This window comes from Lycium ferocissimum, chromosome 6 (genome assembly GCF_029784015.1).
Source record: "Lycium ferocissimum isolate CSIRO_LF1 chromosome 6, AGI_CSIRO_Lferr_CH_V1, whole genome shotgun sequence".
Taxonomy (NCBI): domain Eukaryota; kingdom Viridiplantae; phylum Streptophyta; class Magnoliopsida; order Solanales; family Solanaceae; genus Lycium; species Lycium ferocissimum.
This window is the reverse complement of record NC_081347.1, coordinates 59,044,798-59,072,363: the sequence shown is the minus strand read 5'-3', so window position 1 is coordinate 59,072,363 and position 27,566 is coordinate 59,044,798. Positions and strand designations below refer to the sequence as shown.

At 34.0% G+C, this 27,566-nt stretch overlaps 2 protein-coding genes across 2 annotated transcripts; one reads left to right on the top strand and one right to left on the bottom strand.

Annotated features, from left to right (window-relative positions):
• The first annotated feature begins 5,186 nt into the window (after positions 1-5,186).
• LOC132059908 (uncharacterized) lies at positions 5,187-13,897 on the top strand. The gene is made up of 6 exons (XM_059452751.1): positions 5,187-5,433; positions 6,282-6,414; positions 6,523-6,626; positions 12,113-12,284; positions 12,377-12,517; positions 13,242-13,897. The coding sequence occupies exons 1-6, from the start codon at positions 5,384-5,386 to the stop codon at positions 13,611-13,613; spliced, it is 972 nt and encodes a 323-aa protein (XP_059308734.1). The 5' UTR covers positions 5,187-5,383; the 3' UTR covers positions 13,614-13,897.
• A 2,622-nt stretch (positions 13,898-16,519) lies between these two features.
• Positions 16,520-21,220, bottom strand: LOC132060848 (cytochrome P450 87A3-like). The gene is made up of 7 exons (XM_059453757.1): positions 20,244-21,220; positions 18,945-19,199; positions 18,277-18,366; positions 18,053-18,131; positions 17,421-17,527; positions 16,944-17,071; positions 16,520-16,830 (listed from the first exon to the last, which is right to left on the bottom strand). Exons 1-7 carry the CDS (start codon positions 20,388-20,390, stop codon positions 16,698-16,700), a joined length of 939 nt encoding a protein of 312 aa, XP_059309740.1. The 5' UTR covers positions 20,391-21,220; the 3' UTR covers positions 16,520-16,697.
• Between the last annotated feature and the right edge of the window lie 6,346 nt (positions 21,221-27,566).

Sequence of the window (27,566 nt, the reverse complement as noted above, 5' to 3'; positions counted from 1 at the left end):
ATCAAGTGAATCAAGTGAAGGAAACCCATTAGAAGTCATACAAATCAAGAAAACCCAAGAGAGATGAAGTAGGGTTTTGGTGGAATAGGTGAATTGTCATCTAAGGCTTGTTCCTCCATCAACCAAGGTAAGTTTTATGGTCTTTCTATGTTGTTTGAAGTATTATTAAGTTGAAACACATGAATGGTAGAAGAGAATAGAAAATGGGTCTTAAATGGGTGGAAAATGTCATTGTGGAATAGTAGTTGGAATGAATCATGGAAATGGTTATGTTAATGATATAAATACGTTATAAATGATATTTAGAACATGAAATAAGCATTGGATATGAAAGAATGCGATAATGAACTTTGGCCATAATTATGAAGAATTGAAGTAAAGTTAGGAAATGCGAATCACGTGAATGGATGACGATTGTTGTTAGTGATATTGTGATGGTTGTTATGAATGTTGGGAGTTGATATGGAATATGGAGGAAAGTAGTATAAACAAAGGAAATGCTGCCCAAATTTCTATAGCTTTAGTAAGTATGTTTTCACGATGATATAGCTAATGTTGATACGAATTCCATTGAAGGTATAAACAAGTGCATTAAAGGAGAACGAGCAAGCGATAGAATAGTTAAACGACAAAGGTATGTGAGGCTAGTCCTTTCTTTCTAAGGCATGAGTCCTATGGCATGGATTTCCTCTTTCTTATGAATGTTCCATCTTCAAGAAGACTATGAGCCCTTGTTCATGAATAGACACACGAGATGAGAGATATCTTACGATTATGATAACGTTAATGACAAGCTAAGTCTAGAGATGCTATAGTCTATGGTATGATGCTCTATTAAGCTAATGAAGCTATCCATAGTTCATTGATGTTGATTATTATACACACTCACCTTATGCTTGTTCCTTCAAGGTGAGGCGAGTATACTTATGAATGCCCATAATGACAGTCGGGGGTCACGACCTTACGTCACCCCGATAAAGTATGATTATCTATGAGTCTCTATGCATGATATATGCTATAAGTATATTATGATAAGCATATTATGATAGCATGTATGATAATGATAAGTCTATGATGTTATGATAAAGATATGAGATTACACCGCCTAGTTGGTCGGGCATGTCACGCTTCAAGGCGCGGTATATACACCATGGCCTAGATGGCATGGGCACACACTAAGGAGCGGCATGAGATGATTCCCCGGACGCGGGAGGCCGGACGCGAGCTAATGATATTGCTAATGTTGCGATTATTACACCGACCTATATGGTCGGATGCCTTATACATTTATGCATATATGATATGATTGATGAGTATGAAAGCAAGCGCATGTATTACTTCCTTTATGATTGTATCTACGCAAGTGTATATTGTTGTATCCTCATTGATGCCTCCTTATTTCATTGATGTCTGATTGTTGTTTATGCCTTACATACTCAGTACAATATTCGTACTGACGTCCTTTCTTCGGACGCTGTGTTCATGCCCGCTGAGTAGACGGGGAGGTGACCCGGACTCGCAGGAGCCAGCGGTCGATTTGAGAGCACTCCATCTTTCAGAGGTGCCATTGATTATTCTTTTGGTACCTATATGTATATATCCATGATTAGGCACGACGGGGTCCTGTCCCGTCCATATGTCTAATACTCTAGTAGAGGCTCGTAGATACGCAGTGTGGGTAGTATAGTCCCATAGTTTGTATGTATATGTATGTATATATCATTTTGACGCCCAAAGGGGCTTATGTTTACAAAAGTAATTATGTTTCAAATGTTCACAGATTTTTATGATTATGGGCATATAGTATAAATGAAAGCAGGTAAGGAACAGAATGAGCGGTGTTCGGTGGTTAGCCCCGGATACCCGTCATGGCCCGTAGTTCGGGTCGTGACATATATATACCAAACTTCAGGCAAAAATGTCTGATGTTTGACCTTCACAAGGCCATGTTACTCTAAGTGTTCAAATCAGTAATTTACTAGAAATTTACTAAAACCAGTTTCTATTTTATAAAATCAGAAACATGAAGGACAGAAATTAGATGAAACAAAAAAATTTCGAGCCCATAAGTTTCTTGTGTTTCCTTAAGAAATCTAATCCCCTCACAGTTGCTAAGGTTAATGGATTAATTTTTCCCAGGATAGAATGGAAAACTATTCTGCAATAGTGGCAATGCAAATTGCAGAATTTCGGTGAACTCAAAGAGCGGCAGCAAATCGCACTGGACACTTATGTTTTTGCTTTGGAAAAATATGCAGAATGCAGCAAAGAGAGGGGAGTAAAAAAAAATGTAAATTTTCAGTGGTTGAAAACTGAGGCAAAGCCTCGAAATTTATAGCCATACGTTTTGTTCTGAACAGGCGCAGAAATGCTTGTTCGTTAAAGTGTTATGTCTGTTCAACGGTTATTACGGTTGGGAATAAAAATAACAATTCCGCGAATTTTATTTAATTAAAATTCCACAAAAAAATTATTAAGGGAAAATAAATAATAGAATTTTAGATATAAATTTGGTCCAAAAAGATTATCAATCAATCATTTGACCAAATCCAAAACCAAGCCGAGCGATGGCAACGGCGTGAGGGGAGTCCCTCTTCTCAACCCTTTAAGAGTTAGAAGAAGTGGTTTTATATATAAGCACACAAGAAGTGCTTTCCCCCACCAATGAGGGACAAAGTGCCTTTACAAAATGAAATTTATTTGAATTTCATTTTCCTCCATTTTATTTTTCCTTCCATTTTTTAATTTACACTACATTCATCTTTAAAGCCTATGCCTTTAAAGCCCAATAGGCCAACTTAGACAAAAATGTATGATGCCAAACTCTAGACTCAAATTTTCTCAACTTTAGTTGCATATGTCTAAAGTTGCTCGCAGAGCGGGGAAACTTGCCAAAAAAAAAAAAATCAGGTACAAATTAAATAGTGGCTCCTAAAGTGGATATTTGTATAGTTTACCCGACGCGTGATATGTACGTGAGGCCAATCCAAGTCATGCTTTTTGAAACATTCATTTTGGACAATTTGAGCCTACTAGAAGCAGTGGCGGATCTAACATTTTAGGTGGGGGTTTTATTGAACCCTTAACTTTTGACCATTACAGCATAAATTTATGGGTAAATATTTATTAAAATTGCAATAAATATTAGACATGAACCCATAACTTTTAAAATACGACGGATGTACACTGATAATCTTAAGGTTGAACTCATAAAGTTTAAATTCAGATCATACTCGACTAGAAGTATGTCCAAATACACGCTTACCAAAAAAATTAGGCAAAAATCAACTTCGTGATTAAATTGTTAGATTCCTAATGGTTTTAGCCGTTAATATATTGTAACAAATATACAACCATTAACTAACATTATAACATCTACACGTTTTAATTGTTACATATTTTAGTCATTATGATATAGCGGTTTTAATACCCTTATATAATTAGACCTTTACGTTTTTAGAAATATTTCTCTTTCAACAACTTTGTTGAGTTTTTTCTTAAATTTTTCTTTGTTATTCTGCTCCTAGTTTGAACAATAATAATTTATTGAGTCCTAGGAGATTTACTATTACCGGTGAAATATTCTTAAGGATAATTCCATTGATATTCCTCAAGTTGAGAAGATTTTTCATCTATTTTTGTGATTATTCCAAAAATAAATTCAAACATTCAATAAACTAATTTCCTTAAGAAGAGAAAATGTGTATGAGTGTCGAACAATTCATGTTTCTGATCAGTTCCTTGAAGATTGTACCATAGTTATGCCTTCCCAGACATAATCTGGCAATAGCGTAACTTTTCGTTCTTCAGCGTGTATACCGACAAGACCATTTTTTTTTTTTACAAATTCCTTAAATGAGGGGACAAAATTTACATTTTTTTTGTGTGGATTGTCCTTCCTTTGGGGTGGTCTTTAATTTTTCCCCTCAAATTGTTGGTCTTTAATTTTTGTCCTTCGCTTAAAAAGGTGGCCGAAAATACCCCGAGATTCTGGGTTCGAATCGCGGCTCAATCAAAAAAAAAAAAAAAATCGCAAGGCTAGGCTTTGCAAATAGTCTGAGTTATCTGAGACTTCTTGGGCGCAGATAACTAAAAGTTTTTTATAAAAAAAAAGTTGTCGTCTCAATGCAGATTTACTTAGTTATCTTAAGGCACGGGCAAACTTTTTGCAAAACCTTGACTTGCGATTTTTTTTTTTTTTATTTATGACAAATGCGTTCGAACTTAACATCTGTATATTTTATAGGGGTTTAAAAATTAAAAACAAGCAATTTCAGGGGCAAAAATTAAAGACCATCCCCAACGAAGGCCAATCGTGCAAATTACCCCAAAATTTATATAAGGCTTTAAATGATCCAATTTGTGAAAATGACCCATTAATTTTGGGCCGATCCAAAGCTCTTCAAATGGGAAGATTTACACAAATAGGTTATTTTAATGTCGCTGTTAAGTTTTGGCCCATTTGAATAAGTTGTGCAAAAATAACTTTCAAATTAAAAGTTGGAGTTCGATTCCTAACGGATCACCACGAGTTTTTTTTATGGATTAGATTTTCACAAAGTTATCATGAATCATCAAGAGTTTAGAACAAATTGCATCGTTCACCAAGAGTTCCTAATGAATGCGTTTGGCCCAAGTCGTGTTGAATCATGAGAAATTTAATACTAATTGTGTCATCACTTTAGAATAATTTATTCACAATTCCTAACAAATAACCAAAAAAAATTGAGAAATTTCACCTGCACATTTTACTTCAAAATTGATTTAAATTGGTCCAAATCATCTTCAACTGATCCAAATTTTATCCTCAACATTCTATTATCAATCCAACAATATCTAATGGTTAGATTCTAGATAAACCTTCAAAAATCAATAATCCAACTTTATCTTCTTAAATAATCAAAGCTTAATAAAATCAATAATGGTGTTTTCAAATTGCTTCAATCAAAACAACTTCAAATAAGCAATAAATCTTCAAATTTCAAATTTCTTCAATCAAACCAACTTCAATCTCATGGGTCTGAAATTAATTCTAAAATGACTAAACTTACAAAAACTTATAAAATGGCTTAAATAAATATTGTCCTCAAATTGGCTATTTGTGCACATGTCCCCTAAATAGCTACCCATATAGCCCAAACTAGTAAAGAAAAACAATACTGCCAATAAATAAATCATCGGAATTTTGGAAAGAAAAAACAAAAAGCTTTGGGATTGGAATTGGAATTGGAATTGGAATTAAACTTCATAGAAAATCACCGATCAGAACTAAGTTTAAAGTTCTCTTTTCCAAAACATATATCAATTTGTACCAAAAAAATTCTTAACAAAACTGTGATATATATTTTTGCACTTATAACCATTTTTTAGAGTTCTTTAACTCATGTCTCTACTGAATCAACTCTTCAACAGAGGACTTCAAGCCTCGAAATGGTTAGTCAAACACTCCATCCTTTTTTTTTTTTTCCTGTCAACTGTATTTTCTTTCCCTTAATGAATTCAAGAACTCATTTTTAATTTGTTGTTCAAATTTTACCAAAAAAGTCAGTGATCTGTTTATGGGGTTTTTCAATTTTCTAAAAGTATCACCTTTAAAGCTTTAAAAATGGGTTTATGTGATTTAAGGGTAGTTAGTGTTTGCTGAAACACAATTGATATGAAATTCTGAACTGTACTGTTGTTCTGCTTAATTTTATGTTTGTATCTAGGTTATTTAAAAAATAAAAAATAAATTGCTAATTATTCATGTGACTGCTTGTTAGGAAATATAGAAAATTGTTAGTCAGAGAATACCTAATTAATGTTTAAAATGAAATTATTAAGCATTGGAATGAAACTGGTCCAGATGAAGCATAAAGGTTAATAAGGTTCATAAAGCTGAACTATAGTCAAACCTCTCTGTGACAGCGTTGTTTGTTTCGATATTTTTTTGCTTCTATAACGAAATGCTTTATGGAGAACATATATAATATAACATAACATGAAATATCGGTTCCATAGAAAACATGGATGTTATAATGAAATGTTGTTATAGAGACGGTTGTTATAGAGAGGTTTGACTGAGTTATCTATAAGACCATAACAGTCATCTCAGTCAAACCTCTCTATATCAGCGTAGTTTTGTTCTGGTATTTTTTCGGCTGTTATAGAGAATGTATAATATAACGTAACATGAATGATTGGTTTCACAGAAAACAGGATTCATATAGCTGACCCGAACTTAGTGATTGAAGCTTATTGTTGTTGTATTCTTGTGACTCTATCTGTGGATGACTTTGTAGCAAGACATGCTTGACCTTGGCAATCTCACGAATCAAATTATTACAAAACAAGAGAGATGCACAGCTCAAAAATATGCGCAAGGAGATAGCCCAATTTCTGCAAGCCGGCCAGGAATCCATAGCTCGAATTAGGGTAGAAATTCTGAGATACTTTTACTTGTTGATGGGTAGAAATTCTGAGATACTTTTACTTGTTGATCATTCAATTGGGTATTTATCTAACTAGTATGCCTTCATTCAGGTTGAGCATATTATACGTGAGCAAAATATATGGGCTGCCTATGAAATTTTGGAGTTGTTCTGCGAGTTTGTTTATGCCCGTGTCCCTATCCTTGAAAGCCAAAAGTAAGCTGTCTCTCGCTTGACTTTCTTTTTTCAAATCAATGAAATTTCGTTACTCATTAGGTCCAGTTTGTTATGGCATTATTTAGAGATCAGGAGATGTTTTGTATGTTGCTTCAAAATGCTCTTTGCACTATGTTTGCCAGAGACTTCACCAAGTGCTTTTGGTTTCCTCTCTGTGAACAATATGCCTAGTCTCAGCTTAAAGTTAGCTTCAGATACCACTTGTCGAAAAAGGGGGGGGGGGGGGGGGTGGAAAAGCTTCACATACCTTTTCAAGTTGATTTAGTCATCCCTCAGCCAAGTAAAATATATGTACAATTTTGTATTTGTTTTTCAATTTCAGGGTTTGGGCAAGGGGAGGGCATTTTTGTTTCTAATGTGAGTACCAATCAATTGAGGCTGCGAATACTATGCTTGTATTCACATTTATTATCCATTTCTTTCACTTAAAAGACTAAGTTAAGATCATACCCTAGTATGTCGATTCAATTAATGCTAGTTATAGCCTCTTGTTATCTTTAATGAAATTTTCAGTATAACAAACTATCTTCCACATGCTTTCTCCTCAAGGCTTCAGGAGTGCTTGAAAATTCTAAGATATGCTTCTTTATTTTTCTAATATCAATCAGTACTACTTACCCAGCTGAATTTCTATAATAATAGTTTCTCTAAAACAATGAAAAGATGATTTAGAACCATGTGAGCGATGTTCTTTCTCTTCGAAAAGGTGAGAAAAGATGTGGACCCTTGGGTATTCAGAAAGAATGTTTTCCTTTAGGTTACTGAATTACCAGCTTTCAGAGAAAAGTTAGGTACCATTTGGTTAAAATAATCCCTTTTGGCAAGGGGAAAGTGCAGGAAAGGAGCATAGTGCTAGCTCAGGAAGGGGTTGTCTATGGCAAAGTGAAAGAGAAATGGAAATAAATAAAATTTATGCATACAGGACCTCTATATTAAGCTATAGGTGAAATTCTGTTTTGTAATACACCATATTGGAATATGAAGGTTTATATAATATTTGAAACCAAATAAACTATATTTACATGCTGTAACCTCAAGAGAGGTTTCTGTATTTAGCACTCTAATATAATTGTTTGGTTGGTGTCAAAGACATTCCTACACACCCATAACTAACCAAAATGTTGAGTGCCCTTTCAAATTTTCACCTACATCATACAAGTCCATTTTGCAACTGCCTATTCCTTTGACTTCAAGCGTTGCATTATTTCCTACATATATCCACCTTGATCCAGGTGAGACTCGACATAACTCTACAAATGCTTCTCGATCACGGCTCACATAGTCGGTGGCTCCGGAGTCTGCAATCCAGGCAAAATAAGATTCAGTCAGTAAAACTGCATTGTAAGCCTCAGGATCACGACTCACGTGGCATCTTTCTTTTTCCATGCATTGTAAGCCTCGAGATTTCTTCTATGTTGAGCAGTGTTACCCTCTTCTGGGTGAACCAAAGTATGATTAGTACCTTCAAGAGCATCTTGCGCTTCTAGTACATACCATATCTTACAATTTCAGATGTCGTAATCCTCACCGTTTAGTTTCTCACCCTTGTTTAAATCTGCAATGATGCTTTTGATGCCATGTCTGCTAAATGAGACAATTAAGTAAGTTTTACTCATCAATATTCACTTTAACAATTTATGTATATGATATACACACTCAAGCAAATCAATTTCATAAAGGTTTCACATTTAGTGTAATATCGAAAGGTTACTAAAGTCTTCAATCATCATCTACAAACTAAATGTTTAACCAAATTAAAAACATTTCTTAGTGTATGTAGTAAAAAAAAAAAAAAAAAAAAAAAAAAAAAAAAATTGAGACTAGAATCACATAGATTCTTTTATATATACATATATGTAGATATATGTATATATACATATATATATATATATAACAGAAGAGATAAACAAATATTTGTTCATAAAAAAAATTTACACAATTACAAGTCATATACTACTTGTCTGTATTTACATGACTTTCTTCTCATTACGCGGGTGACAAGGATGTACAACATTTTCGGCCACAAGTTTAGCCAGTTTATCTATGGGAGAAAGTCGAGAAAGCTGAGATGTAGGAACTATCGTACTTAATCTGGGTATAGAACAAGTTTTTAGTATCCAAGATTTCTTAATCTTAGTTGATATTTCCTTTTCCTCCCACTTGGCTTCAAGTTCCATAGTGTATACCCAAATATGCTCATTGGGACCAAACTTGTGATGAGTACTAGCCAATTGACCCTTCTAATAATCTGGTAAGGATTGCTCCGATATACACAAGGCTCTTCAATCCGAAACATATTTAAATGTCCAAACATTAATTCTGCTAGTTTCTTTCCTAGAAAACAAAGATGATATGGTATAAATGCCGGTGTGTTCATTTGAATTTTTGAAACTCTTCATATTTTCTTTCTCCTTTCCTACGCAAAACTCTATCCTCCCTAAAGATATTTTGTAGCGTCCTTGGGACATTCCTGATGACTCCAGGCTCAGAGTCTGAATCATTACTAAATCTAGTCCTTCGACGACGCATTCTTCTACGTTGTCCGTTTGCTCGAGTTTTACAACTACTCCCACTTGGAGTAATTCGAGCTTGTCCCCGTCCAGCCATGTCTGAAATGAGAACAAGGAAACAAAATGGTTGTCTATTCAAAAAATACAAACAAGAAGAGCAAACTTCTATTCGCAGCTGTAGTGTTTATGCGTGAAACAAATAACCCTAGGCGCTGATGCCATTGCTAGAATAATTCGTGGAGCAAGAACAACGAATTGTGTACCTTAAAGCAGCGGAAGATTAACTGTTGAACTTGCCACCAAATCGCCCCAAGTCGAACTTTGAATCACTTGGAAACAAAGTATTCTTCCACGAACTAGATGCCCTTTTGGTTTTGGGTCTAGCCCCCCATGAGCGAAGTGGGAGATGTTTGATAATGGGCTGTGGGTCGCTCCATGTGGGCTGACCCGACCTGGTTAGTAAGATAAACATTAAACAGTTTCCTACAAAGAGGTTACCACTACTCTATATGTTGAAACGTGTGTGGGAGTGACTTTTGCTCTTAAACCGCTTATCCTCCTTTTGCTTTAAACGATACCAGAATGCTTTTTCTCTGTGTGAGAAAAATTCATCTGGTGTTCTTAGAAAGTATTCTTCCACGAACTAGATGCCCATTGAATTGTAACAACCATTTTGTTTCCTTATTCCCATTTCAGACATGGCTGGACGAGAACAAGCTCGAATTACTCAAGTGGGAGTAGTGGTAAAACTCGAGCAAACGGACAATGTAGAAGAATGCGTCGTCGAAGGACTAGATTCGGTAATGTTCAGACTCTGAGCCTGAAGTCATCAGGATTGTCCTAAGGACACTACAAAATATCTTTAGGGAGGATAGGGCTCTGCTTAGGGGCGGAGAAAGAAAATATGAAGAGTTCCAAAAATTCAAAATGGACCCATCTGCATCTATACCATATCATCTTCGTCTTTTTGGGAAGAAACGGACATAATTAATGTTTGAATATTTTAAATATGTTTCGGATTGGAGAGCCTTGTGTATATTGGAGCAATCCTTACCATATTATTGGAGGTGTCAATTGGCTAGTATTTATCACAAGTTTGGTCTTAATAAGCACATTTGGGTATACACTATGGAACTTGAAGCCAATTGGGAGGAAAAGGAAATAGCAGCTAAGATTAAGAAATCTTGGCTACTAAAGACTTGTTCTAGACCTAGATTAAGTCCGATAGTTCCTAAATCGCAGCTTTCTCGAGTTTCTCCCATAGATAAACTAAAAATTATGGGAGAAAGTGTTGTAAATTCTTGTCACCCCCGTAATGTGAAGAAAGTCATGCATAAATTGTTTAAGAATCTATGTGATTTTAGACTCAAATATATTTTTTGATACACATTAAGAAATGATTTTAATTTTGGTTAAACATTTAGTGCGTAGATGAGGATTGGAAACTTTAGGGACCTTTCAATTTTTACACTAAATGTGAAACCTTTATGGAAATCAATTTGCTTGAGTGGGTATATCACATGCAGAAATTGTTTAAAGTAAATATTGACGAGTAAAACTTGCTATCTCATTTACCAGACATGACATCAAAGAGCATCATTGTTGATTTAACAAGGGTGAGAGACTAAACGGTGAGAATTACGACACCTCGAGTCATAAAATGTGGTATGTACTGGAAGAGCAAAATGCTCTTGAAGGTATTAAACACACTTTGGCTCACCTAGAAGAGGGCAACGCTGCTCAACACAGAAAGGGTAACACGATTCGTTCTTGCCCCGTTAATTATTCTTACATTGACATCAAAGCCTTTGTTGTGTGTTCATCGCTTTTTTAATACACCGTTGTGAAACACCATAGTGGGTTAATTTGTACTTGGAATTATTTCGAATATACACTCTACCCTCCCAGGTCCCACTTTGTGGGATTTTACTGGGCATGTTGTAATTTGTTGCAAAATTTTAAGGATATTTTTATCATTCTAACAAACTAAAAGCTTATCAACACTTTTTCACCAAACATATTTGATGTTTATTAACAGTTTTAGCACTTTTATCCAAACACGTAACTACTTATTTATAAAATCAATTTCAGCACTTAAAGCTTATCAACTATTTACAATCTGCTAATCCAAATGGGATCTTGATCTCCAATTAGACGAGACTGGCTATATATATTGTCAATATTCGTTCTGCTTTATGTGGGTTTATTTTTTTCAATGCTCAAAATTTTCTAAATTATAACAGATTACAGTTTCTTTAGAACTAAAGATTCTTTTAATATCATGGTTATCCCTAAGCCAACATGAAAAATGTAACCTAACTAAAACATCTACCTAATGAGTCCCAACAATGAAACCGACTATGCAGATACTTCGCTTCCATTGTGTTTTGTTATATTTCAAGAGGTTTTGGTCTATTGAGAATTTGAGATGACTTCATGTAATTTTGGATTTATCTTGTTTTCTTTTCAGTGTTCTCAGTCATCATATTTTAACTCTTACATGCGGTGCATTTATAGAGGTCTATGTAGATCAAACCATCAGTTATTCATCATAAATAACTTTTACTTGCACCTTGGTCAAACGTGATTTTTGGTCAGTTAAAATTTATAGCTTGACAAGCATATGATCCTTGGCTGACTTGAACTTTTTGTTGAGGTCTGGTGACCTCGTTCCTTCATAAATGGCAAAGTCTAAGTTGACCACCAAAATCGTTGCTATAACGTCGTTTCGTTTTGACCTTGGTAGGTGAAGGATTTAAGGTGCCACTAGGGCAAGCACATTATAAAGCCAGAGTAGCTACATATTCTCTTTCTAGGTAGTTTTGTGTTTCAACTAAATCATTTCGAGCATCTGTCTAGCGGACACGAACTCATGGACACAAGAGTTTGTCTTATTTGTTTATATAACGTAAAAACTATACGTGATGAGATTAAATATCTCTTTTGGTGTATCAGAGAATGCCCTACGGAATTGCGGGAAGCTGTTGCAAGTATAATCTTTGCAGCTCCAAGATGTTCAGATTTGCCAGATTTATTGCATGTCAGGAATCTATTTGCAGCTAAATATGGAAAGGAATTCATAGCTGCAGCATCTGAGCTTCGGCCTGATACAAGTGTCAACCGTACAGTTATGCTCTCTACTTCTTCTTCTTCTTCATTGTGCTAATGATATACTTGCAGGGTTGACTATATTAAACGTTTAATTCTTTGAATATGCAGATTATAGAGAAACTTTCAGTCGGTGCTCCATCAGCTGAAGTAAGGCTCAATGTATTGAAGGAAATTGCAAGAGAGTACAACGTGGAGTGGGATTGTTCTAACACAGAAGCAGAACTGAGTAAAAAGCCAGAGGACCTTCTGGTACTTTCCTTTGTTAAATCTTCTAGTTGTATGTGTGTCTTGAATATTTAGTCCTTCTCTTCAGAAGCTTGAAAATGTCTGAATTAGAAGCTACTCCTTAAAATTTGTTAGAACTAACACTTCGGACATTCACAAGGATCTCCACTATAATTTGCCGGGTGTTGGGACATTGTTAATTTAATCAACTCTAGTATATCCCTGCGACTAGGGGTGTCTAGTGAGCGGGTTGGGCTGGTCAAAATGGGATGAGTTAATAAATGAGTGGGTTATTGACCCGCCCAAAAGTTACTTGGGCTGAAATGGGGGCTAGAAAGCAGGTCAAGACCCAACCCGCCCAATTCTTACTAAGTTTTAATTTTTTTGTTTGCAACTTAATATAATTTTTTGGTACCTAATAAAACTGATTTTTCTTCCCTTTTTTTTTTAAATTTAAAATTGATTTTTCTTTATTATGGCTATATATATCATGTCAAATAAAGAATGTATTCTTTAAAATATTTTGACAAGATTATTCATGAGTCAATTTGGGCTACGTATCAGCCCAATTATTGATGGTCTGAGATAATAAATGGGCGGGCCAATGACCATCCCAAACTTGGGCGGTTGCACGAGTTATGTTTTCATGGGCTGATTTTGTCACCCCCTACCTGACACCATTGAACTTTAAGTGCTCTGTTGTTCTTGACCTGAATTTTATTTGCTGCCTCTATAATTCATGATGTAGAATGGACCAAAACAAATTGCTGCACCTGCTCGGGCGTCTCTAGAACCAAATGCTCGTGGTCATGCCCCAACTTCTGCAAATCCTGTGACGTCTCGAAATGGCAATCCAGGAGCTAGAAGTCTCGAGTCTCCAACCTCTGTTAGTAAAGCACCTCTATGGCCTGCTAATATAGATAAACCATCACTTGGTGACAGCACTTTGGGTGATTCTGTCGATATAAAAAAGGATACAAGACCAGAAACATCAGATGTATTAGAGAGAGCTCGTGCTGCTATTTCTGCTGCAGAGCGTGCATCTGCTGCTGCCCGACTTGCTGCAGATTTGGTTAACATCAAGTTCAATTCTTCAAAGGTAGAGGAGGGCAAAAGTTAGTGAAGCTGTTATTCTTAATTTAGATCTGCAGATTTGGCTAGTGTCAAGTTTTCTTTTTTAATCTGTCTGATGCCTCTTTTCTTTATGTGTGTCTGAGAGTGAGAGAGAGAGAGAGCAACAGGATCATAATTTTATCGTCATGGCGGCTTCTGTGCACACTGTTATATCCTGGTGGTTTTCTTATTCGACCAGCTTAGAAGTGCAATGTTATTTGTAAAATATGAAGTGAATATGAGTTCCCTGAAATGAATAATAAGTATTAGGAGTATGAGTTTCATGCTAAAGTATTAACCTTAGCTCTGTTCATTCTTGTAGTTTTGAGTCTTAATATCTTTTGGTTGAATATGTTAACAGTCCTTGCTCTTGGATGAATTTCCCAGTAAAATTATAATCAGCAATTCGAACCAAAATATACCCTCCAGTGGCTAACTTCAGCATATTCCGATAACTTTTGTCCCAAAGTTATTAAAAGACATTTAAACCAGTACTCAAAACTTGAGCTGTAAAATATTTTGAGTACTGTTTAGATGTCTTTCAATAACTTTGGGACAAGTTTTTGAGAAGGGCAAATGTGTTGTTTTGTTATTTTATACTGGGATTAATAATCACGGGATTGTTATCCCACATAAAGTGTGTATAAAAATAATAACACAATTGTGTTATTATCAATCCCAAAGTGACGAATTTCAAAATAAAAATTACACAATATCTTACATTTTATCCCAAAATTATAGTATTTTAATCTCACCAACCAAACAACTCCAAGTGCTATCCATTAGCTTAACAAAAGTTGGGTAAATTTCTCTTCTTTTTTTCCCATAAAAGATTGAACATGATTAAGAACATTCATGCAGAAGAAATGAAATTCTTAACAGAAAAAGGAAAAAAAAGAAAGAAAAAAAAAAAAAAAAAAACCTCCACAACAGTAAAATTAATTCTCCTATCTCAGGGGAGATTGTTGAGGTCAGCAGAAAGCTCACCCAAACACCTGTTTTGGTAATCATTAATGAAATTTCAATTTCTTCTATTTTCTTTTTCCCTAGAGTAAACTTTTACCTGGTTGAATTGTCATATTAGCAAAATTTTGGAATGGTCTATTTTTCTTTTTACCTCCTGCAATATAATCTAGGTCAATTCAAGTCCGTAAATGATCTTTACTTTCGATAAGACTTGTAATATATTCAGTTATTAGTAATTAGACGTCTCTATGATTTTCATTTTTTAATTCTTTACACACCCTGTTACAGAATGTGCCATCATGAGATTGATGTTGAGCATTTAAAAATAGTGAAATCCCTTTTTCTGATTCATGTATTCTTGATCTTCTGTTATGTTTAAACTTACAAAGGAGCATCAGTTACGTTTTAGAGGAACCATAATGTGTAACATCCATGATTCAGTACTGTTGATAGTTTCTTAATTCTTGCAAGACTGTTTATCCGTAAACATATAAATTTTGCCATGCGCTTTAGATTAAGCCATTCAACCCTTGATAGAGCTGATCAGACTAATGGATGCCACCATCTTTTATGACTTGTTTGGTAAGTCAGATGTGAAAGATTAGATTTGATGATTGTTTGGTTGAAAAACTCGAGTTATACATTTAGAGGTATCTAGACTAAGATATGTACAATGTTATAATAATATCTTTAGGCCAAACTCATACATAACACCCGTGGTCGTCCGGTTCTTTCACTTGAACACCTCAACTAAACTTTGTTTCATTTAGACACCTGAGGTGGATCCGACTGTGCCATTTAAACACTTTTCGCTGACTTGGCAACTTACGTGATTTCCACACCAATCTGGCGCGTGAAGAGCCCAAAAAACATATATATTTTTTTTATTCTTTTTATTTCCTTCTTCTTTTTTTTTTTTTTTCTCTTTCTTCTCCATTTAACAAACCTTCCCCCATTGCTATCTTGTTCACCGGAAAAAATCAAGACCGCCATCACCCTCTCTCTCCCTAAGCGTTTACAGGACAAGAAAGATGATTTTTCTTTGGATAAATCTATTTAATAAACAAAAGAAGAATAAAATTCCCAAAAAGATTTTTTTTAAAAAAAAAAACTTGCCATTAATGGAGTCTTTAGAAAGCTTGAAGGTTTAAAATAGGTTAATTGATTTGATGAAAAATTTGAGAAATTAATGTTGGATTATCTTTGGGTCTTCGTGGGGAATCTTTAGTTGAAGTTAAAACAAATTTGGAGTAGTTTCTCTTGAAAATTTAGATTAAAATCGTGATTGTAACAAGAACAACATGAAGATGGTGAAGAACACCAAAAACAACTATTCATTTCAGAATTTTCAATGTGTCCTTTTTTTTCTTTTTGTTAATAAAAATGTCTCTTTTTCTGATTGGGTGTAAATCAAATTTTTTCTTTTTCTTTTTGAGAGTACTAATTTTAATTTGTTATTAAATAGTTTTTTAAAATTAAAAAAGACATATGTCCTCATTTTATTAGTCATTTGCCATGTCAGCAGCGAGTGTATTGCACACACTTTGTAAATTTGGCTGATTCACCGAAAAATGTCTAAATTAAATGGTACAGTTGGACCCTACCTCGGGTGTCTAAATGAAACAAAGTTTAGTTAAAGTGTTCAAGTGAAATAACCAGACGATCACAAGTATCTATTGATGGGTTTGGCCATATTTTTAAATAAAACAGTCATGCCCACATTAAGGCAAGAACACTATAGCACGTATTTGATATAACGTGTGTTAAGTAATGAGGTAATGAAAGAATTGATTCCTGCTTATTCATTTTGATCTTCACTGATTTCAATTTTAAGGCTTTACCTATTGTGTGGGGAGTTGGTGCTTTTTCAATTTAAATCCATTACAAACCTTTCAAACTTACTTCCAACATGTATATAACATCATCACAAACATCAATCACGTGCATTTTTATCATTTCCAACACATAACACAAACAGTTAGCACAACGTGGGACAAAATATATAAACTAAAAGTAAATGAAAATTTACGGGAATTAACAGTTTTATTAACTGATAAAGTACATGAAAAAGATAGATGGGGCGCAGCCCAAACAATATTAAAGAAAATAAAAGGACCCTGGGGTATTAAACTCTTTCAACTTGAGTAATAATTTCTTTGTTATTTTCTCGTTGAATCTCCTGGACTTGAATACGTATCCCATCGTCAAAGTTCAAATTTGGTTGTCGTGTAATGTTTCCTTTATTTGAAACTTTCCACCTAAAATGTTCAAACGAAATTGAATATTAGAACTTTACACTTCTCATGGTATAATTTTTAAATTTATTAAATTTAACCTTATTACTTTTTATGGGGTCCGTGAGAATGCATACCTATAACTTGTCATCAAATAGTGGAGGAAAATGGATATTTGCACCTTTGAGAGATTAGCTCCAACACACATTCTGTTTCCTCCACCAAACGCCACAAATGTTTTGGACACACTATGTAGTTCTTCATCCTTTTGAATTCAAATTTTGTGTAGAAGCATATTAAAAATTTGAAAGTATAGAGAACCACAAAAAAAGGTACTTCCTCCCTTCCATTTTATATGACGATATTTGACTTGACACGAAGTATAAGAAATAAAGAAAGACTTTTGAAATTTGTGGTCTAAAACAAACCATAAAAATTTGTGTGACTAGAAATCATTTCGTTAAAGGTAAAAACGTAAATTTAAAGTTGGGTTTTTACTAAATATATACAGAAAGGTGTCATTCTTTTTGGGACTGACTAAAAAGAAAAAAGTGTCATATAAATTGAGACGGAGGGAATACAAAGTTAATTATATTTACATATATTTGACTTACCTTCCATCGCGATGGATTAAATTCAAGGGGGTTCTCATACTTGTTTGCATCTAAATGGACTGATTGTGCACACACGACCATTGTCCATCCTTTAGGAATCGTATATCCTGTGATTATTGTTCTTCAGTTTAGTATTTTTAGACAAATGAGAACAAAAGAAAAGGGAAATTGATTTCCATATTCCCTTCGTCTCAAATCATCTATCATGATCCCCTTAAGAAACATTAATTAGGAGGGATTTTTTAGCTATTTTATCCTTCATTGGTGTTGAAACAATCATGACATCAACCCGTAATTGAGGTGGTTGTAGTCTTCAAGAACAATAACTACTAATTAGGGTGAAATGGAAAAAAAAAAATTAATTTTATCTTGAACTTCTAAAACGACAAATAATTTGAGATAACTATTTTTGAAAACCACGACAAGGGAGTAACATTTTAAAATTTTGGTAATATCAACTCCCCAATATTTAATGTTTTGTAAAGAGGGATCGTCTGGGAATATTGTTCTATAGATTACAAGGATGCGAGGAATTAACTGCCACTAAAATGCAAATGCAAATTCTTGAAAGAAGCCATTTTTTAAATTTATTAACGAACAAATTAAAAGATCTAATTTATAATAAAATTTACCGTTGATTTCCACATCCTTTAGTACTTTTCGGAATATTCCCGAGGCGATACTTGCAAGCCTTAGTGTTTCATTTGTAACCTGTCAATCATTTTGAAATTAGAAACAATAAAGACACAAGAAAGTGTTATTCTGTTGTTATGACTTATGAGTACAGAGATAATATCTTAATTTTGGTTGGTCATATACTGAATAATATATGTAAATTGGATTAGAAAAACCTTACCTTATGTGTGAAGATCATGGACTTGTATTCAATCCATGAAGTTGGAGCATACTTATCTTCTCGATTTCTAAGTATGTTCTCATGTTCTTCCTACGAAGTGTTATGATATCAAATATATATGTTAAAATAATATAATTAAGTAAATTACTCAATTTTACTTAAGTATCACAGAAAGTTAACTTTCCTCTAGAAACCAAAAGTCTCGAGATTTTGTCTAAATATCATATAGTATGTCTCTTTCATATCCTTTTAATGAATTTTTATAATATTAGTCAAAGTTGAGTCATTTTTTATTACAAAGAGTAGTTTATTGACTTTTATTATAGAAGAATTAACTTAAATATTCGTCCACACAACCACTTAAACTAAAAATATCTAGACGTATGTATAATATATGTATAATACATATATAATACTATATGTTTAACCAAGTATAATTAGTGTATAATTTATGTATATCGGTCAGAAAAAATATATAGTAAATCCGGTCGGCTATTTATGTAAAGATTCCTTTATACTACTTAGATAAAGTTGAATTATTTCTTTGTCACAAAAAGTAGTTTAAAAACTCTTCTACAATATAATGAAAATTGAGTGACTGACCATGAAACTAACCCATAAAAACAAGATAAGAAGATACAATGAGAACTCTCTTAAAGAACACAAACCTTTAGTTGTCTTAAAACATCAGGATACTCTGTGAGGTATTTAAAGAGTAGTGTCATGGTTGAAGAAGTATTTTCATGGGCCGCAAATATAACAAAGAAAATTAAATCCACTGCAATTTCTTCAGTTATAAATGTCTCTTCATTCTCTATTTCTTGAAGTAAATAATCTACGAAGTCTTGCTCATTTGCTTTCTCCTTGGATGACCTCCTTTTCTTGAAAACGTCTTTGATCATCTTTATAGCACTTTTACGCCCCTAATCACACACACACAAAAAAAAAGGCTCAATTAATTTCACAATTTTACAAATATAAGTGCACCCATTGGGTAGATTTATAGGTAAATTTTTTGTGCATGTGAACTCATGGTCTCTCCGCCAACTTAAGTACTCCCTTCATTTTATAATAAGTGGTGTTTTTAGCTTGGGCACACCCCTTAAGGAAACTACTCACTTCTAAAAAGTAAGAAGTGTTTTTACTAACTTGTCATTAATCAAATCTCTTGAAAAAGAAGTAGCTCTTTAATCACCTTTTGGTTGCATGAAACTTCATATATTTAAGTAAGGGTAAAATTGGAATAAAAATTAATGTCTTCTCGATCTTGTGAAACACCACTTATTTTGAAATAAAATAAAAAGGTAAAAACACCACTTATTATGAAATGAAGAGAGTATTTTGTATACATATTTTCTAAAATTGATCTAATATTATCTGCTGATACTCATACTTTAAAAGTGCTAAATGGTGCATTTAACTGAATGTTGAGTTATTTACCTAAAAGAATAGGAATCAATTCCTTTTTAATACTTTTTTTCTCCTTTCTAATGGTGCACTCATATTAGAAAAATCCTTGATCCGCGTTTGAGTGCACCTAGGTTGTGCTAAATAAATCATCAGCTAGTAGTTTTGGCACATCTTCATTAAATAAACTCAGTATTGATGTTAAAGAGCTTCATACAAATTGTCTATATTTACTACTCCCTCCATTTCACTTTATAGCTTCATGTGTCTTAGATTGACTAGACATGGATTTTAACAAAATAAGTACTGTAAGATTTTTAAATTTGTTAGATTTGTATAATATAATGTATCAAAATACCTTTTAAATCTTGTGAACTGAATTTAAAGAGAAACTAAATATATAAAGCAATGTTATTATTTATAAAACAGATTAAAAAGAAAGTAAGACACACAAATTGAAATAGAGGGATATAATTTAACTTTCGGGCAACGAGATTAAATAACATTAAAAAAAATGAAATAGTAATAGTAAAACAAACTTAAATAGGGAGAAAGAGTACCTGCAAACTGGAATGGAAAGCTGTTCCAGGCAAATTAATTGGAAAAGAGAGAAAGCCGTTGGCAAAGGCTTTGTAATGTCCTCTTAGTTTCAATGCCTCTTCTTCATTCATACCAAGGATTTTTTTCGCAATAAATATGAACAACATCTATATTATAGGAAAAACAACTAAGTAAGCAGCAAATATATGCTTCCTATCGCAGTTTATGTGTTATAGTTCGAATTTCGGGCGTCAAATTTCAAAATTGTGATCATAAATTCAGACATAAAATCCTTAAGTGTTTTTTCAAATAAAACTTACATATTTGAAAACTACATAAAAAGTACTATAAATCACATTAATTAATAATTTAAAATATTTAAAAAATATATGAAAAAATTACGATCAAAGAAAAACTCGTTTGACTTTCGAAATTCAAATAGCGACACATAAATTGAGATAAAGCACCCCTTCCGTTTCATGATAAGTATGTACTTTAACCTTTTCATTTTATTTCAAAATAAGTGGTGTTTCACAAAATCTAGAAGGCGTTGATTTTTCTTCCGATTCTACTCTTACTTAAATAAATGTAGTTTTACATAACCATGAAATCATTAACGAGCTATTTTTTCACGACATTTGATTAAGGAACCTTAGTAAAAATACTTCTTAATTTCTGGGAATGAGTAATTTTCTTAAGGGGTATGATCAAGTTAAAAATACTATCACTTATCATGAAACTAAGGGAATATTAAATTAAAGAAAGAGATGTAATGGTTCATGAGTTAAGAAATGACTACAATTCCACATGCTTCTTTGACATCAACTTCACTTTGTGTAGTCCATCTATGCAAGTGTTGACGAGTAATGAAATCAACTTCATACACTAATTTAGTCTTTAGTTTATCTGGGCCTATGAGAGATAGAACTAAATTCTTAAGGTATTTATGAGCCAATCCACCATTGCCCATCAATCCGTTTTTCGAGAGAGAGCTCAACAGCACCTAAAAAGAAGTATTAAGAGTCCATTTGGATTGGCCGATTGTAAATAGTTGATAAGTTTTAGATGTTGAAAAGCATTTTTAAGTGCTGAAACTGATTTTATAACAGGCAATTACGTGTGTTGGTTAAAGTGTTGAAATCGATAATAAATAGTTTGACGTGTTCGGTGAAAAAGTGATGATAAGATATTTTTTATTAAAATGACTAAAAGGCCCTTTAGAATTTTACAAAAATTAGAAATTTAATATAGTATCTTTGTAAAGAAAGGAGAAACGGTGTATAAAGAATGAATATGAAGTTAGTAGATGTTCTATTTTGGGAAAGACATTTCGAGAATTAAAAAGATATTAAAGATAATATAGTAAAAGTCTTAGTCAAACTAAAAGTGTATGTAAGCTGAAAAATCATAAGTTAAGAGTGACCAACTTATGGCTTTCGGGTGATTTTAGCTTATAAGCATTTAATTTATAAGCACTTTAAGTGTTTATCAAACGCGTTAATAAACCACAAAATATTTATAAGTCAATTTGACCAGCTTATAAGCTTAGCCAAATACCCTCTAACTAATATAAGACATTTTCAAAATCAGACATAAAACACTAGTATATAATAACAAGATTAAACCATGAAAAGCGTACATACCTTGTGGTCCTTTTAGCAATGAAGGGAGGAATTCCTTCATAGGGACCTTTGGAAAAATATTGAAGGGTTTCCCCAATATAGGGAAGACCCATAGAGCCAGGAGGCAATACCCCTTAGCATTTGGGATTCCTCCATCTATACACCCAACGGCTAATTCCCACTATTACTAGTCCTACTACACAAAAAATTATATTCCACATTTTTCTACGTTGAGAGGCTTTTGTTTTTGGATAGTGTTGAAACTCAGAGTGCAAAGTCCTAGTTATATAGATGTGCTTGCTGATCTTTTTTAATAATTTTTTGTTTGTTTTATTATTATTATTAGTATTTTGTTATACTCCCCCATCTCTGCTTACTTGGCAACATTTCCATTTTAACTCGTTTAAAAAAGAATGATAGCTTTTTAAAGTTAGAAATAATTTAATTTAATTTTTTTATTTTACCTTTAATAAGAAGTTTTTATAGCCACATAAATGTTATAAAATGTTTAACACCACAAATTTTAAAAGTCTTATTTTTTATTCTTTATTTGGTGTCCGGTGCCCGCATTGGAGCCCCATTAAATCTGGGTTCGCGCCTAGAAGTCCCACATTTGAGGGGGTAAAGAATTCCTTAACAAAGATGACTCCGTATTCAACAGAAGACCTCTGGTTAATGATAAATGAATACTTACCACTCCACCACAACTTTCGTTGATATAAGTTTTAAGTTTTAAAAGTCTTAAAATGATCACACAATATTATAATCTGTTTACGATCAAAATTTTCAAAAGGGTTTTATTCTTTTATTTATTAAACTCCATGCCTTTGCCACATATACTGAAACGGGGAATAGTACATTATTTGCATCCACTAGTGCACCGATCGAGACCTGCGAATCACAATCCCATGCACATTCTGTTACCTTTCATTTATCCCTAGGTTTCTATTATCATAAACTTACCTAGTCCAAGAATAACGTTTAACCAAAATAATCTAAAGTATTACAGTTGCTAGACTACTTTGAAGAACCACATGTTTTAATAGGTTGCCAACTTCTTTTTGTTCCCAATATGGTCAAGTTGCAACCTGCCAATCACATCTATGGATAAAGCATTTTTGAACTATGTTTAAGTTGAGTACGTAGTGCAAAGATTTTTTTTATATATATTATTCGGTTATTCAAATAACATGTATAGGTAAGCCTCCGTAAAATGGGATTTATAATATTGAAAATAAGACATATTACTTAAGTAAAAGTGATATAATATGTGACAAATTCTTATATTGATGATGTATAGTAAGTACATACCTACTAATAGCCTGTTTGGCCAAGCTTATTTTCCCCCAAAAGTACTTATTTTTTCAAAAAGTGCTTATTTGAAAGAAAAAAAAATGAGGTGTTTGGCCAAGCTTTTGGGAGAAAATATGTGCTTCTAGGGAGTAGCAGAATCAGTTTTTCATAAGCTAAAAAAAAACAGCTTTTGCCCAAAAGGACTTTTTAAAAGTACTTTTGAGAAAAATACAAATAGAAATACTTTTTAAAAGCTTGGCCAAACACTAATTGTCGTTCAAAAGTGTTTTTTTAATTAATTGGCCAAACACAAACTCTTTTCGCCAAAAGTACTTTTTTGAAAAGTCCTTTTAAAAAAAGTACTTTTCAAAAAAGTATTTTTTAAAATAAGCTGATTTTAGAAACTTGGCCAAACAAGCTATACATCAATAGATATATATCATGTGTTCACACATATACCTTTTTTAACTTAACCATGAATTACTGTATAGGGTAAAAATTGAACTTACCAGGTGGAAGAGTAGGGAAGTAACATGTGGCAAATAGAGATATATCAGATGTGACTCAATTGAGTGACACCTCTATCGACGCTCGAACACAACCGAAAAGGTTGACCTTGTTATTTGCTGAGGGTCCGGAACCATGACACAAGCCCATCTAGCTTTGGAGATTCGAGACCTGGAACGAGACGGCAGCTGATCAAGATAAGTCCAAGGTATAACTATTCCCGAAAAATTCAGGATTCTCTCCTGCAAAATCCCAACCACATACATAATGGCTTGATCATGATATAATGATCAATACGAGGGGTGTATAACATGGGAGACTTTACTTAGAGTTAGGTCATAAAACATCCCTTCCTTCCTCACTTGTATTCATCTTATTTTCATCACAAACAACTACTCCCTTCGTTTCAATTTATGTGAACCCATTTCCTTATTAGTCCGTGCCAAAAAGAATGACTTCTTTCTAAATTTGAAAACAATTTACCTTTATGCAATGATTTATATCCACACAAAATATACGTGACTCATTTAACACCACAAGTTTAAAAATCTTCTCTATTTTCTTAAACTGCGTCCTACCAAATGGGTTCACATAAATTGAAACGGAAGGAGTATTACTTTCACAGCTTTGTAACTCAAGCCTCAAGCTCTTAAGCTCGCGAAGCTCTTGTTTTCCGGTGACGTTGCCTGACAACTGCCTAGAGACACATCAAAAAGATTTAGTTACTTGCTTTGTTTGATTATTATGTTCATTACACTACTAAAAAAACTGCCAAAAACGACGTCAAAAACCGACCTTAGGAGGTCGATTTTCTATGAAAATCGACCCAAAACCGATCTCAAGGATAGGTCGGAAAACCTGAGGTCGCTTTTGAAAGCGACCTCAAGAGGTCGCAAAATACCAACCGATAACGAGGTCAGCTTTTAAAAAAAAATCGACCTCTTTGAGGTCACGTTTAATTACACAATTATAAAATACATCATCCGGAAATTAAACTCTCATATTGACCGTGGCAGGATACATTTCTACCATTATACATTGGTGCTTGTTGGTTTAAGAATTTAATTTTTTTTAATTTATACTCTTCAAATTTATTTTTTGCGAAAAAACCGACCTGGGGAGATCGTTATTTTGCAAAAAAAAAAAAAAAATTTAAGAAAAAACCGTCCTCCCCAAGTAGGTTTTTTGAAATATATATTTTTTATTTAAAAAAAAAAAAAGAAAATGCTTCTTTTAGTTTAAAAAAAGAGCTCCGAAGGTCGGTTTCCGCTTTCCAACTTTTGGCATTAAAAAACCAACCTTCGGAGGACGGTCTCTTAAAAAAATGTTTTTGCAAAAATCGACCTCCTAAGGTTTGTTTTTCCCGACTTCTTTTGTGTCGATATTGACAATGTTTTTTGTAGTGTTATATCAGTTTAACACTTTTTATTGTACTAATCTCGTAATTTAGCATCAAGAGTATTACTACTTGGTCATTTTAATTTTTGTGTTCTTGAACCATAGAACAAATTCAAATGTTATCCTAAATTACAGATTTAGAGGTAAACAGTTTGGCGCCCACCGTAGGGACATGACAATTGCAGTATTGTTTTGACCTATTATTGACTTTTTACTAACTTGCTATTGTTTACCCAGAAAAGGGTACAGTTGAATTTATACGTGGTTTAAAGGATACGTGCTTTGATTTGCTTGAATTAGAATCAAAGTGATAAATAACTGCAATGAACTATAAATAAAAGAATAATGAAATGACAATTGGAGCTTAGCCTTTGTGAGATCTCAGAGTGGTTTCCTCAAGTGGACCGACCCCGAATGATCTTTATGCCTTAAGAAGCTTCAAAACCGAAATAATAAACGAAGTAATATGAAGAGCAAAAGAACTTGTTAACTGAGTGTGATAAAGCTTTTTAGTAAAGTAAGAGTGTTGCCTTCTATACTCCGATCCTCATTACAAGCTATATGCTCCTATTTATAACATGAAAAATCAGCACTTGAGCCCATAATCGTTACCAATAATGACTAATTAAGAGCCTTAAATGCCTCGTAAATACTAATCGTAACGTCCGCATAAAATCTGGTCCGGTCCACTAACGGCTACAAGTCCTGGAATCTTCATTAAATGCCTTTATCGAGTTGATACCTCGGAGCAGATTTAATTCGAAATGGTCACCCCGGGTTCTATCATAGTCCTTTTCTTCGGAATCTTCAGATTGTTGTATTGCCTTGGTAACTATTCCTCTCATTGCCTAATGCCAAGTTAACTATATGCACGTGTAAAGCTACTTTTAGCACGTATACAGATAGTCCCTCTATTTTTCGATGGAAAGCATTGACTCCGGGGAATGGACTTGAACTGAAACCGAAACTGAGCAATGGTGGGAAGACCGAAAGCCTAACTCCGCCGCCTGAAAAGACATTCTCCAGTTTTGTCTTTAATGCACTCTGCACGATGTTGAGTACTCATTATTACTCCATTGATGTGATCAGCCTTGGAAACCGTTGCCATTTGAACTTCCAACCCTTCACCTTCCAATTTTGAGTGTATAAAAAGTAAGAATCTCGTCCATATTTGCTACACATTCACTTTCCTTCTACAACTAAACCCTAGATCACAATCTTGCTATCTCTTCCTTTCAAGATTTTTCCTTTCAACAATGTCTTCTATCCCCTTAATAACTCAATCACCTACTAATTCTGCATCGCAGACTCATCCTTCGCAGCAATCTCCAATGAATTCACCTGACTCAAGGGAAAAACTTGAGTTCCTTGGTACTGATATCCTCCCTACTGGCTTCAAATACCAAGATGACTATCGAGTTTCAAATCATCTTGAGTCTATCAAAAACTTTGAATCTTTTATTGATGCAGCCACTATCCCTAGGGTTCGGGATGATTGTAACTTGGATGCCGACATTGATGTCATCCAAGTTAGCAACGAGATAAGAATGAATCATCACGTTGCAGGTCATTCTATGACCTACACATATCCTTTCACAATTGGCTATTCTTTCCCCATTCCTTAAGTCATAGAAGAATTTTGCCGCCGTTATAAAAATTGCATCGGACAAATTGCTTAGCAAATTTGGAGATTGGTTTACTGTATCAACATATTGGCTAACATAGCCGGATTTTCTTTCACCTTAGACCATTTGATTCACATTTACGTCCCTCGAGTTATTCGAGGTGGTCTGGTGCATCTGTACCCTCACGGGAGGCGAGGTCTCATTGATCCGGAAGATGACTACGATAGAGGATGGCTACACCGATTTAGCATGATCCGAACAAATCAACTCCATCGTCCTCTATTGGAGCCCTTTTCTGAAACATGGAATTCTACCCATAGGCTTTTCATGCAACATTTAACTTTCTTTCGTCTTTCTGTAGTAATTTATCTTAACTTATGCAAGTCACCACTTTTTTTTTTTTCTTACAGTGGTTTCAGTTGAACTGGAGCTCGTAATCAAAATATTTGATTGGGTCGTCGCATTGCTTGGCGCTTCTCGCTACCTGACCCGTTCTTGGAGAAATATTTCCTCAAAATGGTGGAAAGGAAAAAACCATGGCAAGTTTTGATCTTCCTTCAAATTTAATAATGCTTTTTGTGTCATTTATGTCCGTATCTTTGTTCTCAGGACTTCCGACGAAGAAGTCTACCTCAAAAAACACTCCTTCTAAGGAAGGTGCTACTGAAGATGTTGCCTCTTCAAGTAAGAAACGGAGGCAAAGAAATGTTCCAACCGTCCTGGTTTCTTCCGCAGGAATTGGCTCCCGGATTCGTTCTCGTCGCTTACTTTCAGTGGCTACGAAGAAAGTTTCATGTGAAAACCAGATTCCCGTAATCATTCTTGATGATGACGAGTTGTCGGTTGAAGTTAATGCTGTCGTATCCAACAGTCCCAGCGGGTCAACTAAGGATCCACA

Coding starts and splice junctions, on each gene's coding strand:
- LOC132059908 (XM_059452751.1), top strand. CDS start 5,384: ATGTCTCTACTGAATCAACTCTTCAACAGAGGACTTCAAGCCTCGAAA. Junction 5,434..6,281: donor GGACTTCAAGCCTCGAAATG/GTTAGTCAAACA, acceptor ATGACTTTGTAG/CAAGACATGCTTGACCTTGG. Junction 6,627..12,112: donor CCTATCCTTGAAAGCCAAAA/GTAAGCTGTCTC, acceptor TTGGTGTATCAG/AGAATGCCCTACGGAATTGC.
- LOC132060848 (XM_059453757.1), bottom strand. CDS start 20,390: ATGTTGTTCATATTTATTGCGAAAAAAATCCTTGGTATGAATGAAGAA. Junction 17,528..18,052: donor AAAGGATGTGGAAATCAACG/GTAAATTTTATT, acceptor CAATAATCACAG/GATATACGATTCCTAAAGGA. Junction 16,831..16,943: donor TATTTGATGACAAGTTATAG/GTATGCATTCTC, acceptor TGAACATTTTAG/GTGGAAAGTTTCAAATAAAG.